The 14,767-nt window shown below is 35.7% G+C and overlaps 1 protein-coding gene across 2 annotated transcripts in view; it reads right to left on the bottom strand.

The window, feature by feature from the left end:
• Positions 1-9,968, bottom strand: part of LOC129257693 (alpha-mannosidase 2x-like) — a 30,647-nt gene extending 20,679 nt beyond the window's left edge. For both annotated transcript variants that reach the window (XM_054896075.2, XM_054896076.2), the window contains exons 1-8: positions 9,622-9,968; positions 8,161-8,305; positions 7,238-7,409; positions 5,595-5,725; positions 4,531-4,704; positions 3,897-4,083; positions 2,677-2,854; positions 211-413 (exon numbers count right to left, since the gene is read on the bottom strand). In XM_054896075.2, coding sequence (XP_054752050.1) covers positions 211-413; positions 2,677-2,854; positions 3,897-4,083; positions 4,531-4,704; positions 5,595-5,725; positions 7,238-7,409; positions 8,161-8,305; positions 9,622-9,873 — 1,442 coding nt within the window. In that variant the 5' untranslated portion in view covers positions 9,874-9,968. The remainder of the gene's footprint in view (positions 1-210; positions 414-2,676; positions 2,855-3,896; positions 4,084-4,530; positions 4,705-5,594; positions 5,726-7,237; positions 7,410-8,160; positions 8,306-9,621) is intronic.
• Positions 9,969-14,767: the final 4,799 nt, after the last annotated feature.

Raw genomic sequence — 14,767 nt, 5'->3', positions numbered from 1 at the left:
TTTCATACATTATTTTTAAGGAAATTACAAGATAAACATACATATCGTTACAAATTGTAAATTCAATACTGCATATGTTTCAAAATGGTCCAACTTTTAAAAAAGTTGTTCAAAGAAGGAAACACTTCCTTTATCTTTAATTTTATCTCTGACCTAAAATAAGTAAAAAATACAAAAGTTCAAGTAAAAACAGATGTGAGAGTAACATACCTAAGCTGACCCTCAAGGGCTCGGTCCATGTTCTTATAGAAAGGTCTGGTCGTGTAGTAGCCGCTCCAGTAGTGGTCATCTCGGTCAGTATAGGTAAAGAAGTCCCCGCTGAGGGTAGGAAAGCCCTCGGGTTGCTGACCAGCCACTGTATTGGTCTGCTGCCAAAGGGCAGTGAAGTAGTCATTCAGTGTCCCAAACTGGGCCTGGGGGTGGGGGAAGGGGTAGAGAAATTGATGGATAAAACATTAAGAAAACAAAATTCTTTTCTATCGGGTGACTGAGGTGAGTCTGCTTTGGACTACAGAAATCTGTTTGATTTAACCCTATCTAGGCCGAGGTATTTTGGGAGTTCATATGGCCAGGGGAGGGGGCCCCCCCTTAAGATCTCGGCCGGTGACTGCGCGATCGCGCCAAAAATCGGCACGCAGGTTGTCTGGGACATAATCTACAAAATTGATTAGTAATTTGTTTCATGCAAATTGCTATTAACTTAAGTGATTATGCTAATTTATGCGTAATTAGTATGCAAAATCATACTTTTCCCTCTATCTCCCTAAATAGAGCTCCAAATGTTCTAATTTTCTAAAAACTCTTTGTGGTGTTCTTAGCATGAAAAAAGTTGCGATATCAGATCAATTTCTTATGTATATTGTTTTTTGCAATTTCTTATGCATTTCTTTGTTTTTTTGACCTTTTGTTTTTCATTATTTTTTCAATGAAATTTGTTTGGGACTCTACTGAGATCATAAACAGCATAAAATAAATACATTTAGACCAGCAAAACTAAAAATAATCATACATTTATGATATTTGGTTGAAAACACAATTTGCATTGACTTTGTACACGAAATCACATTTTTGATAAATTTTTGGTCTGACATGCACTTACATAATGTTGCGTAATTTCGGAACCGCTTACCCAGCTGACGCAAAACTGGTCTCAAAAGTTGCGCAAGTAAAAAGTCAGCGAGCGGCGCAGTCAAAAAATTTCGCGCTGTGAAAATATTGCACGAATCGTTGAGGGGGCCTGGATAGGGTTAAATGACAAAGATGTAAATGACACATGCAGAATCTCTTCACCAAAATTTGCCTAGACTTGGTGATTAAATGAATATGACTTTTTAATATGGAGCACGGACTATACTAGTATGCAGACTCACTAGTATAAATCATGATAACTGCACAATATGGCAATGATTTTTTTTTTATAATCAGAGTTCATATTACAGCCTTTATGTGTATTACATGTAAAGGCTGCCTTTATGTACATAGAGAGTAACATTAACTTCATTGCACTGACATAGGAATATGTGTATGCTAACCTTTGAATTAATACTTATCAACAATAAACATGAACACAGTAAACAGATGCAAATCAATAGCAGTAGGGCAAACATTTGCAACATCAACTTCCACTTCATTGCACTGACATAGGAATAAGTGTATATGCAAATCTATAGCAGTAGGGCAAACATTTGCAATGGTTAAATATAAGCATAGCAGTAATTGATTGATTTGACTTTGAACTGTTCATGTACAACCTGTTTGTAGAAGTGATTCCACTTGAAATCATTAATGAGAGCATGAGATCCCATCAATCAACATACCCTTACATAATTCACCAACCTGTTTGAAGCAGTGATTCCACTTGAAATTATTAATGAGAGCATGAGATCCTATCAATCAACATACCCTTTACATAATTCAGCAACCCAAATTTCATTGCATATTCCAGTAATAATTTTCATGACAGATATTATGTTTCCAATAAGCAATTCCCCAATACAATGTGAATCTCTTAGAAAACTTTAATGAGAGATGACTTTGCTCAAAAGCTGTTCCAAATAGGTAACGAATTCAATTTCATTAAAAAAATAAATTTTGGGGAAATTATACCACGCTACGCAGAAACCTGTGAACAAAAATATAAAATAGCTCATGACAAGCTCAGCAAAAAAGCTCACCAATAACTCAGCAATAAAGCTAACAAAGCTCCCAAACAAAGCAGTGTAACAAAAATTAGTGACAAAGCTCAGCATACTTCATGTACAAAGTCAATGTGATATGAGGCAACAAAATGTTGAGAGGTAGGAGGCTTGGAACAAAACTCAGCAGCCAACCTTAGCAACAAAGACAAGCAAACTTGGTGTACAAATCCAATGAGATATGAGGCAACCAAAAAACTTGAAGCATGTAATGCCCATTTATTTGCAGAATTGTTTGAAAACAATTTAAAATGTTGCCGAGATTTGGCCCAGTTCTTGTATGTTTATAACCAGGATCCCGTTTCATAAAGACTTGTATTACATTAATGCAGTATTTCTATAACAAGTTCTCCATCAGCAAATCAAATTGAATAATTTCAGGAATTTGAAACTGTTATTTTCATTTTGTTATTATAACAGTTTTTATGAAACAGGACCAAGGTTTTACTGTTACAATCAGAATGAATTTCATCAATCTTACCTGCACATGCCAGTCACTTCTTTTGTTCATGTAATCAAACAGCTTCATGTAGTTCCTATACTGGTTGTCCCACTCTTCCGGTTTGTCGTACCTGAAATCGTCTCCAAGTTGGACCAATAGGACGTTGCTCTTATACAACTCAGACTTCTTTCTGTACTGGTCTAAGAGAACTTCAGCTCTGAAAGACAGATCAAGACAGACAATGATAAATAAATCTGAAAGTCACTTTGCTGTTTTTCTGCATACAATTTTTTGCATTATATCATATTAAATTATATATTGAGATGCAAGTGTTTCCCTCGTATTGGGTGTTTTGATGCTAAATCTTTGGCATAAACTTGATGGAAAGCATTTCCAACATTATTATCAAATTCAAACTTAAATAATTGTGTAGTAATTTGTCAATTCTAATAAATGCTGCTGTTTTTGTTCTCTAATAGTTTATTTTAAAAAATGAATGAATGTGTTCTTGAGTTTGATTTTGATCATCCAAGGAAGTAAGTATGATTTAAATGGTTTAGGATGTCAAATCAACAGTGTTTCCTGGCAATTTAGAAAATTCAGCACTTTCCATTGCAGTTTGTTAGCTAAAATATGATTACAGGATGAGCAGTGACCTTGCAACCACTTGATTGATTTTTAAAACTTGATACCAAAATATGTGCCACATTTTGAAGACAAAAATTGGCCAATAGCATACTGTAATGCTGGTGATTGCAGAACAATCACACATTTTGTGCAGAGGAGTGATATTGACACCCCATTACACAGAGTGTTTAGGGATTATAAGAAGGGGTAAACTATAATTATACTATTGGCAGTAAATAATGTTTTTGGATTAGGTCTGAAAAATCATTTTGAATTAAAACGATTGTTTGACTTAGGGCAGGTTGACTTATGAAGACTGTCTGGAATAGATTATTTTAGTCAACCAAACTGTAAAGCTTCCATCAAGAACTTAAAAGTGCAGATCACAAGCTACAGTATGAGGGATGACACATTTTTTTAGGATTTATGACAAAAACTGTTAAAAAGTCCCCTGAAATTCATATCTTTATCTAGACAATTCATACAGAACTTCAAGAATCATGTCATTAAACTCATCAGTAATACACATATTTAAGCTCTTCCATGCAAGGCGTGAAGCACCATGCACATATGGCACAATATCTAAACCTAACAATCCACCTGCCACGTCCTTATAGGTTTTTACCACTCACTTGTTAGCCACGTTGGCATCGGTAATGGGTACTGGAGCAATCTTCCAGGGGCAATTGATTCGACCTCCTGGCAATCTCTTGAAATCAAACTGACAGCAGATCTTAGGGTCTGGGCCACACGTATGGGGTACATCGTAGCTGTAGAATGGCATCATGTGACAGAACATATCTGTGCTTGTCCCATGGTCTATCAAGAAAGATTACATGTAAGACATACTTTTAAAGATACATGGAGTTTTTAATGATCAGGGGAAATTCTATTAGAAATGTAATGAAAAAGCAAAATTAATACACAATGAAATATGAATAGAAGAAAGAAACAAGCTCCCCCAAAAAAAAAATATTAAAAAAAACATACAAAAGTACCACCAATCCCGACTAAATTACGATATGTGCACATAAAAATTCTTAGAGAGAAGGATGCATAAATGATAGTCACACTAAACAGCAAGTATCTACATAATGTTGTTCATCAATCCCCTGTGCATGTTCTGTCCAATGCAGTGATGCATATACCAAAGGCAACTGGAAATTAATGTGTGATTTTAAGTCAGACTAAATATCTTTGTGAAAGACCCCACCCCCCCCCCCCCTCCCCATCAACAGATTACAAACAGTATTGAATTGGACTCACCCCAGTTTTGCCTCCACATGAATTCCAGAGTCTTCTTCTGTGAGAAATACTTCTTGATTTCATAATGTATTCTCTGTATCACCATAGCTTCTAAACCCATCCTTTGTAGAACATATGCCATTGTGGGAGACATTCCAAATGGATCTATGGCCCATCCACTCTTGGGCTTCACTCCTAGAAATAGAAACAAAATCAGAGTGGATACTATAATACTGCTCACATAATAGAAGAGTGCATCATAAATCAAAGAAAATCTTTCATCTCAATGAATAAAAAATATATAAAAATAAAAATTCCTTAATTTAGTCAGAATTTAGATTGCCACTTACCGAGTGATTAAGATTCTTGGTTGAAGAGAAATTTATTAATGGTCACAAGTGTGAATTGCAAAAGGAACTGTCCCAAAGTGATTGGGAAAAAATATTCACAATGCACCCAAGAATCTTGGGTTTGCTGTATATTACATGTACATCATTCTGCCATGGGTCACTTAATCTTCACACATACATGTAAATGAATGCATGGGACAAGACTCCAATTGTCAGCTTTTTTTTAATGACAAATTGAATTTGTGGGCATTCGAATCATAATCCTTCGCAGTGGAGCACTTTTCTATAACAATCTATTGATAAAAAGAGTTTCACACGACTTGAAGTTGAATATCACTTTAAATGTGAGTAGATGACTTGGCACCGGCTTATAACTGATCTAAAAATCATGAGCTAACTGATCCAAACTTCATAAATTGGCACCTACAGGAACCTTTCACCGGGCACACAAAAAACAAAAAAATAATAAAGAGGGAGAAAAAAGAAAGAAGAGAAATAAAAAGATTTTTAAAAAAGACTAGAAAGCTTATTTTATGAACAACCAAAGAAGCGATTGCCTCGTCAGTACTAAAAGGCTGCATTTTCAAGCTTTCCCCAAAACCTTATATGTTGGAACAGGTGCTTTAAGCATTGATATTCATAGATACACTATTTGCTGGATGATAGGTACATGTTACAATGCCTTGACATGAGTGTATCACCTCTAGAGGTCAAATGATCAACATGTATAAATACCTGGTAAGAAAGCATCCAGCCATTCATGCCCTTCTATCAGCTGATCCACCATGGCAAAGTAATTGGTGTTTGCTTCATCGTTCATCACCCATCCACCAGTAACGATTTCAAGCCGTCCACTCTCCGCTAGCCTACCATCACAAACACAAAGGAAAGGTAATGCCTTTCAATAAATAAAAAATTACAATCTGTATTCCATTGAAAAAGGTCACCAAATGTGTATGATCTTAGCCCATTGGCCAGAAATTCAGACTTGGTAGGAAAAATTATACAAGAAATACATTAGAGTGATGAGGTGTTAATAATGACAGTATCAGCAGCATAAGGAAGGACAGGATATTGATAGTAGTCAAGCATCAATTCATGAGTGCAAGCATCACTCATACTGTTACTACTGATGAAAATGGTGGTAAAAGCAGGCATTTACGGTTAATCGATTGGCGGGGAGGGGGAGAACACTATCACAAAAAGTTGCTCAAATTTCTTATTTTGCATCTTTAAATCCATGAAATGGCCATCTATTTTCCCTATTTCCTTGAATTTGTTTTCATTTTGTTGGACACTGTCAAAAAAATCAAAAATATTCCCCTCTCTCTTGACTCTGGAAGATTGTAATGTTACAAAAAAATTCACCACATGTAGATTTACATGGTTTTGCAACAATAACTGAGAACGATTGTTGAACATTTTGATCATATTTTTTAATCATTTTACACTCAGTCAACACCATTAAAGTCTACATGCGGGTCTACAATATTTACGTGTAACATCATAAACCCATCTTTTAGATCAAGAAAGAGGTGATTATTCTTCATACTTCCGTAGTTTCCAACTAAATCAAATTTTTTTGAAGAAATACGGAAAATAGATGGCCAAACATGAATATAACAACAATGACCACAGCAGTAATAATGACACTGAAGATGATGATATTGATAGCAATGACAGCTACAATAATGTTGCTTACAACAGATATTATAGAATGGGTATCAAAATCCCTGCAATCTGATTGGTCGATTGTCATGCATTGAATTTTACTGGGCAGACGACCGATATCACAACAATAGCTCACGATATCCATTGTAAGCAAGCTATCGGGCATAAAGGTCATTGTGATGTCATCGCGCCTGTCCTGTTGCGCTTGTTTACGTAAAAAAATTATTTTGCAAAGTACCGGTAGATCTAGGCCGACTGTAATCAAGTAAAGGATGCAAAAGGATCTATAACCTGAAAGTACAAATGATTATTGTGATAATTACTGGACTACATGTAGGTCTACTCAAGTAGATCATACGATCTACTGCCCTGGTGCTGGCAGGGGCATAGGCCCAGTAGTAACGAGCAGCCAAAAAATTCCATCATTCCATAAAACGAATGATACACACGCTTGTTCGTGCATCGGTAGGACTAGTGAGCATGCGGTAACTATGGAAACTAGTCTAAATCCTTAACAGTTCCATAGTCACCTTATGCTCACAAGACCTACCGATGCACTAACATCTGTGCATCATTTGTATAATGGTGTAATGGGAGCAGTTTAAAATTATATCAATGAGGTGCCAATATTGACAGGGGCAGAGACAGGAGGGGAAAGATATTGATGTTAGTCATGACATTAAGGATACCATATGATACTTGCTTACTTTTTCACTATCTGTCTTTTGTTATAATCTGCCTTCTCCCACCACATAGAGAGGTAGGAGATCTCTGCCCAGATGAACTTCATCTTTGGATATTCCTCCATCTTTCTCACCATGGTATCTAAGATCCGGGAGGTCTGGTCATTGTAATACTTGGTTAAAGTCTTGATCCAACCTGAACAAAATTAGTAAACAAATAATTTTGGAAATGGATGCTTTACCAAGTACTCACTGGGCTAGCAATACCTTGACTTTTGAGGATAGCTAAAAACAACAACATTATTTTACAGTTATGACAAAAACTTAAGCAACCTTCTTTTGCCCAGACAGAGTTCTCTTCAGGAGTTTTGAGACTGTTTTTACACGAGATTGGGTTGCCACCATTGCTACATGAATATTTCTTAAGTACAGATTTTTCTGAGCTGCAATAAAAATGATAACATTTTCAGATACAAGGTTTCAACCATCCATTGAGAATCATGATATCATAACTTTGATAACACTTTCATATAATAGGCATGGGAGGATACACTACTTGGCAACTCTTCAAATTTGGGTACAGCTGCTGTCCATACACATGCACATACTTCACACCTAGTTGTTGATCTAAAACATCAATATTTCTAAATATGATATAATCAACAGAAAGGCAATCTACTCTAAATTAAGGTGTAGTGCAATGTGAAAATATTGGCAAAACATTGGCAATTTATGCAGTCATTCTGAGGAAATCCAAACTGCTTGACAAACATCTGGGAATCACTGTTTTGCATGAAGATGTAATTAAAAATTGTACTCAAAATGCGATGAATAACCGATTTTCATGCATTTTCTATTCTACATGTAACCATTTGCTTAAAAAAGATGGGGAGATCACGGGGAGGAGAGGAGCAGCACTTGGTATATGCATAGACCTATAAACCTACCTGGATCATTGTGAGAATGTGGAACAACAAAGACCTTGAGAGGATCACTGTTCCATTTATTATGGTCGTAGCTGATGTCAAAGCCTTGCTTCCATGCTCCACCATTAGCATTGTCAAAACGAAGCTTCTCATATACTTGCATCATCTACATAAAATGAAAAAAAAAGAGATAGAAGGTAACTAATAAGGTAAAAGAAAAGCTCATATTTGCATTAATCTGCACATAATGGAAAAGGGAGAGTTTAATATGGCTAAGTGCTCTACTCATTAATTTTTTTTTTTAATTCAAGGTTTTACTTGCCTACTATTACTAAAAGGGCTGGAGTTGGACTCCATCCTTCAATGTATTACAAGTGATCATGATGTGTCTACAACGGGCGGTAGTAATGATGTGACATTAATTACTTTTTTCCGTAAAATCGCTCATGAAGTTCATCTCAAGTTCATTAAAAATTTCAATACAAATTGTGTTATTAGCCAAGTTATATATATATATATATGTATATATGTGTGACCAATTTTGCTTTTACAGATTAAAATTTATAAATCTTCTTTCACAATCAGAACAGCAATAGGCAAAGATCTGAGGAGGATTTGAATCTGCCCCATTCACACTATTCAAAAGAATCAGGCCTTACAATGGTTTAAAAATCATGCCTCAGCAACTACATTGTATATCAAAAGGTTGAATTCTAAAACATTACTGCTTGTTGAATGCACATATTGATTGTGTAAAATTTTGTGTTAAATCTTACATATTTTTTAAAAGATTGTCTACAGAACCAAATAAATTATCCGCAGATAGTTGAAATAATCTTAAATTACAGATTTTAGAATATGTCTAAATCTTATCACATGAATTTATGATTATTTTGGCACTGTTTCAAAGAAAAATTATTGGCACACGTCATAGTCACCTCTGTCACTCTGAACATATATGCAAACACAGTAAAATATAAACATTTCATTATTGAGTTTAAAACTAACCTTGTAACCAGATGCAACTATTCAATAAAGGATATAACTTGTAACCTGATCTATTCAGTTCTATGGACTCTACCATAAGACATGTACCTACCCGAGACCTGTTTGCTAGCTACTAAAATGTACAGCTTTACACAGCTGAAGGCTATGCATATATGTAATGAAATAAGACCAGGTAAACTGAGCTCTGTTAGAACAGGTTGTTTTTTAAGCATGGATGCAACATCTGGTCCATTTTCATTGCCATGTCAATTTAACCAAAAAAAACAATTGTTATAGAGTATCCACACCATAATTGAAACAAATGATACATATCATTTTGTCTGGGCATAAGAACCAAACCTTTTATAATTAAAACATCCAAACACCCTTGGCAATCACCTAGAATGTTTAAGAACTCTTCTAAATTTAACATACCTCATATTGGTAGTTTTATTTTCTTCCCATCATGAATAAAGCCATTATAAACTAAAGTACCTGTACATCTGTGGCATTGCCGGTGGGCGTGTCAGCGAATTTACATTCCCCTGGCTCCACATGTACCTGGCCCTCCGCCACAACAAACGGCTCCTTGCGGTCTCCTGCAGGAACCCCGCCCATGGGTAGTCCCGGTCCTGGATCCTTCTTCTTGCTGAAGCCAAACCAACCCCCTTGATCCTGAACGTGTTGGCCTGAATCTATGGGTTTGACCAGGGCATCAAGGTTGGAGGGCACCTGACCATTAGCCATTGAACGGACTGCTTCCCGAAGCTGACTAATCACCAAGTGGTTCTTTGATAGGTCTCCTTCTAGAGCAGCTATCTTGCTTTCCAACTGAGAAATGTCTTGCTATATAAGGGGAAATACAACAAAGACAAAAATGATTTACATATGTATTATGGAGGTCAAGGTGAAGTACAGTTGTTGTGGATACTGTAGGTTCCCAGACTTTGAACATGTGGTCCTTTGTTTGATTCCCACATCGGCATTCCTTTCCTTTGGCAAGGCGATAATCTGTACTTGCCACGCCGCTCTCCATCCAGGAGCTCGTTTCATAAAGAGTTAGAACTATGGCAACTACCATGGAAACCTTGATTGTGAATGGCTGCTGATCCCTGTTACCAAGGTACATGTAGTTGTCATAATGGCAAAGTTACAACAGTTGTAAGTCTTTTATGAAAAGGGCCCAATGTGTGAATTGAGCACAGGCAGCACAGGAAAAGAGGTAGCTACAATGTTGTCATATTGATTCATTTCAAATATTAAATTGAAAGTTACTATAAGAATTCATTCTACGTGTATGATTAATTGCTAGGCTTTGTGTTATATGGCATAGTGAACTATTTCATAAAGCTGCTCACTTATAATTAAGAGAGTTACACTGTATACAGGAAATACTCTATAACAGTTCTGTGCTCAGTGTGCTGTATAAACATACTTCAATAACCCAAATTTTCCTAGTTTTAATACAAAAGGAGTGCTCTTTCTACAACCCATATCAAATTTGCCATTTCAGATGCTTGCATATATATATCCTTTGAAGCATAATTCAATTCATACAAGTACAATAAAATTCAACAATTGTAAAGATCTGTTTTCTCCTTCATTTTTATGCCATTGAAGCTCAGTAATAGCTACATAAATCATCACATCTACAAAAATAGAAGAAACTATCTAAAAAACAATAGTCATTATTATCCCTTCAACATTAAAACAGCATAAAAAAACAAAATTTAAATTTTATCTAGAACTCACAAAGTGTCACTAGTCATGTGTAATTTAGAAAAAAAACACTTTATGAAACACTATCCTACAATATTCCTAGTCTTCTTGCTTTTCTCTTCCCCCCAGAGGAGAATAACCTTTGACTTTTCTGAAGAATGTTCACCAACAATCTGTGCGAATTACTTCATTCCTTGCTGTTGAAAAAGGGATATGTGCCTCATGAAATGCAGCTTTCCTGTTGGGCCTCAAATAGGCATATTCAGACTGCCTCGAAGTTCGATAATAATAGATATTCTCTGATTGGGAATTTTGGAAATTTACTCTCATCTACCAAGATCGCAAAATACCAAGTATTTTTTGCCAACATGAAAGCAAAATACTCATAATATTCCAAAAGAAAATACCTGCTAAATAGTAGGTACATCCTAAACTTACAAGAACTTTCTCTGGGATTTTTCCACAGTCGTGAATATTTTAGCAGCGTAAAAGCAAATTACAAGAACTTTCTCAACCAAGCAAGCAGTTGCGCAGACGCTGTGGCCTCGCCTGCAAATCAGACAATAAATGGGTATGCTCATAAGTCTTAACTTCTAGAACTTATTCCAAAAGGGTCCTGCTTGGGGTCGGTGTGAATGCAAAAAACGTTGTCAGGTATTTTGAGTGCTGAACAAGTTTGCGTATGAATTCAACTGGTGATAGAGGTGGTCTGAAACCACGTCATGAGTATCTTCCTTCTTTATCCATGATGGATTCAAGCAGGATTGTCCTTCAATAAATTAAATCTTGTTTGTTACTGGTAGGTAATTTTAATTTGTAAATAGTAATCACAGCTTTTTTTAACTGTCACTATTGTGGTGTTGGGTTCAGACATATATGGCTGTGTATCATGAAGTTTTAGAAGTGGTGATAGCCATAAACCGGATTGGCTAACCAGGTTTAAAGGGGAAAGTCACAATGATATTTAACAAAAATAACAGAGTGACGAATTTTTTAAAGTTTTCATTTTGTGACAACACATGTGAGCAGATCCCTCATATAGGCCTTCTATATTTTTTTAACAAATTGAGAATGATTTAACCTGTGCATATTTTTACACATGAAAATATCCATTCAAGAAAAAAGGAATTTAGGGAATTTGTATTACATGTACATAAACTGAGCTTCTTTCATAAAATTTGGTTATTAAAAAAAGGCATGTAACATTCTTTAATTTATTTAAATCAAAACTTTTTTACTTTTTCTGAATTTCATTTCATTTCATTTATTTAAACCAACTCCACAAGAATTTTAGTTCACAATATTCAATTATTCTTATTCAACATTTATGATGAAGAATATCTTTGAAAGAAAACTACCAAAGGCAAAGAATTAATTGAAATTCATTCCATACTCAATCATATTTTTATTCTAATTTCACATGATACAGTATATCAATTAGTGCATTAGACGGTTTGAGGACAATTTGCTCCAACGTCTTTTTACATAAAAGCAAGTAACCATTTGAACTTTAATGCCGAATCTTAAGAAGCTTGACCATTTTCTCTTCTTTTCTAGTCAGTGTATACATAATTATCATCAGCATTTAACCGAAACATCAAATCAGTCGATTTGGTCTAAATATTGATTTTGGGATTTTTGCAGAATATAAAAGTACAAGTCCAACTCTGTACATATATTTATTAAAGGAGCAATTAATTAGTATCTGAGAGATGGGAATTTGAAGGCAATTTCATTCAAATTTTGGATAAGATATGCAAATCCCACTGGAAACGCGTAGGCTACTGTACCAAAGAAAAGAACAGCTGCGTGCACTTAATATGCAAATATGCGGTCAGCAAACCATCTATCTGCATGCATTAACTTTGCACATATAAAATAGTGATGTTTTGCTGATCGTTTGCATATTTATGTGGTCAGCATTGTTGTATTCTTCACTGTCATCCTAATGATTAAGGAAACATGAATTATGCATGATATCCTGTGTAAATGGATCGGACCTGTATGAACCTCTGGGCGGTTTTTGTCATGTAATCTATCCAAAAAAAATTTGCTTTCTAAATCCACTAAGGCATGATCTATTCTATATAATTGACTATTATCCATATTCTAGTTTCAGTGTAATTCTTGTTCCAATGTTGAGCCTTTAGTTTCGGCAAATCAAATCTATGTTATGCTATGTTTTCTGGTAACAATCATGATTTTAAAGCCTTTCTCTGAAAATTATTGCTCTTTGTAAGAACCCGTACTTACAAAATGTAGCTCTAATCTCTAATGGACATGTATTTCATCAGTCCCTGTCAATCAACAATGGAAAATTTGGCAGCACATGAATGATTTACTGAATGCATGCTAATATTTGAATATGGTAGCAGATTTTAAGTAATTAATACGCACCCACTGCAGTGCCTGTATAAAACAGTGACCCAGAGTGAGTTCATAATGTGTCTGTGGCCGTGTTTATGCTTTTACTTTTCAAGCCAGAATCAGCGTTTCCAAATGTGATTAGTCCAAAACACGGTTGCGTCCATGCTTACTTTCATTTAAATGCTGTTTCAAAACGCCGATCGTAAACTCACAAAAAGGTGCGTTTGTAAATGTCGTTTGACCAGAATCAGGCTTTCTGGGGAAGTATAAACAGAACCATCGTAAACGTGTTTAAATTACGTCATTTGGTACATGCTTCCGGTGAGATGAAAATCTGCGGGCAAATACTGTCGCATTGCTCCATGGTCGCATGTTACCTCCACGGAATTACCTCTCATCTCCCTTGTTTTGCATTATTACTAATATTACTCTTCCAATTTGTCATCACGATGAACGTTGAGGGATTTACACCAAAAAAAACCCTGGAACATGAGTTATAATGAGGAGACATCGCAAGATGCCCCAGTAGCATAAACAAATAGATATTTTATTAGTTTGTGTACTTAATATTCTTTTCTTTTTTTTTACTATTATCCTCACCATGGTGGAAATTATATGGCTATATCAAGAAGCTCCATGCAATTACTAAAATATCGGTAATTGTTCGATGTTTATATAACAGTCGACGTACCTTCCCCATAACAACACTCGGGAAAAAAAAATTTCGAAAAAGGGCGTGCCCAATTTGACCTCGCTTTCCTGCTCAACGAAAATTACGATGTGAAGCCAGCTAGAGATCGTGATTTCGCCTCTGAAAAGTTAAGCACAAACAGCACTCCCAGAACCACGTTTACGATCAGCGTTTTGGATCGACGTTGAAAACGCTGATTCTGTCCTCGCAATGGAAGCATAAACACACCCTGTGTGCAATTAGCTTTCACGCAATGATATTTGAGATCTACTTAGTCAGGACTTATTAGGGTCCATGATCAGGATATAGCCACGGAGGTGTTTGAGACATCCATGTCATGGATGTCGATCAAAGAATTGTATGACACAGGGACTGAAACCATGGGATTCTGAATGTTCAACATTCAGGAAGGCAATTTATTGAGATATGAACTGCATAAAATACAAACTTGCACATACATTTTCTGGAAAAAAAAAAGAAATTGTGATTAGTATTAGTGAGGATTCTACAATTTCTAATAACATCAACTAAATGTACATTGTACACTGTACTTTATATTGTAGAGCCCCATGCTAGTCCATCGCAAATTTTAGAGATTAAACCTACCTCACTTTGGAATTGTTTTAGTTCACATAAAAGCAGGTTAAACATCGAACACTACCTCATACCATAGAGCTATAAGTATGCTCATACAGTACACCGCTCACAGCAATGACAACCCTTTGATGGTAATTTATGCCCCGTAGTTGTGAGATCAGCTGATAATGTGGTTTTCCTGCTGTGGCAATATAAGAAGTATTGGATTGCTAATTTACATGATGAGCTGGTACCCCAAAAAGGGTGGCCAAGTTCCCTGGGGGGGGG

Source organism: Lytechinus pictus, chromosome 3 (assembly GCF_037042905.1).
Source record: "Lytechinus pictus isolate F3 Inbred chromosome 3, Lp3.0, whole genome shotgun sequence".
In the NCBI taxonomy this organism is placed as follows: Eukaryota; Metazoa; Echinodermata; class Echinoidea; order Temnopleuroida; family Toxopneustidae; genus Lytechinus; species Lytechinus pictus.
This window is presented reverse-complemented; position numbering and strand designations above follow the sequence as displayed.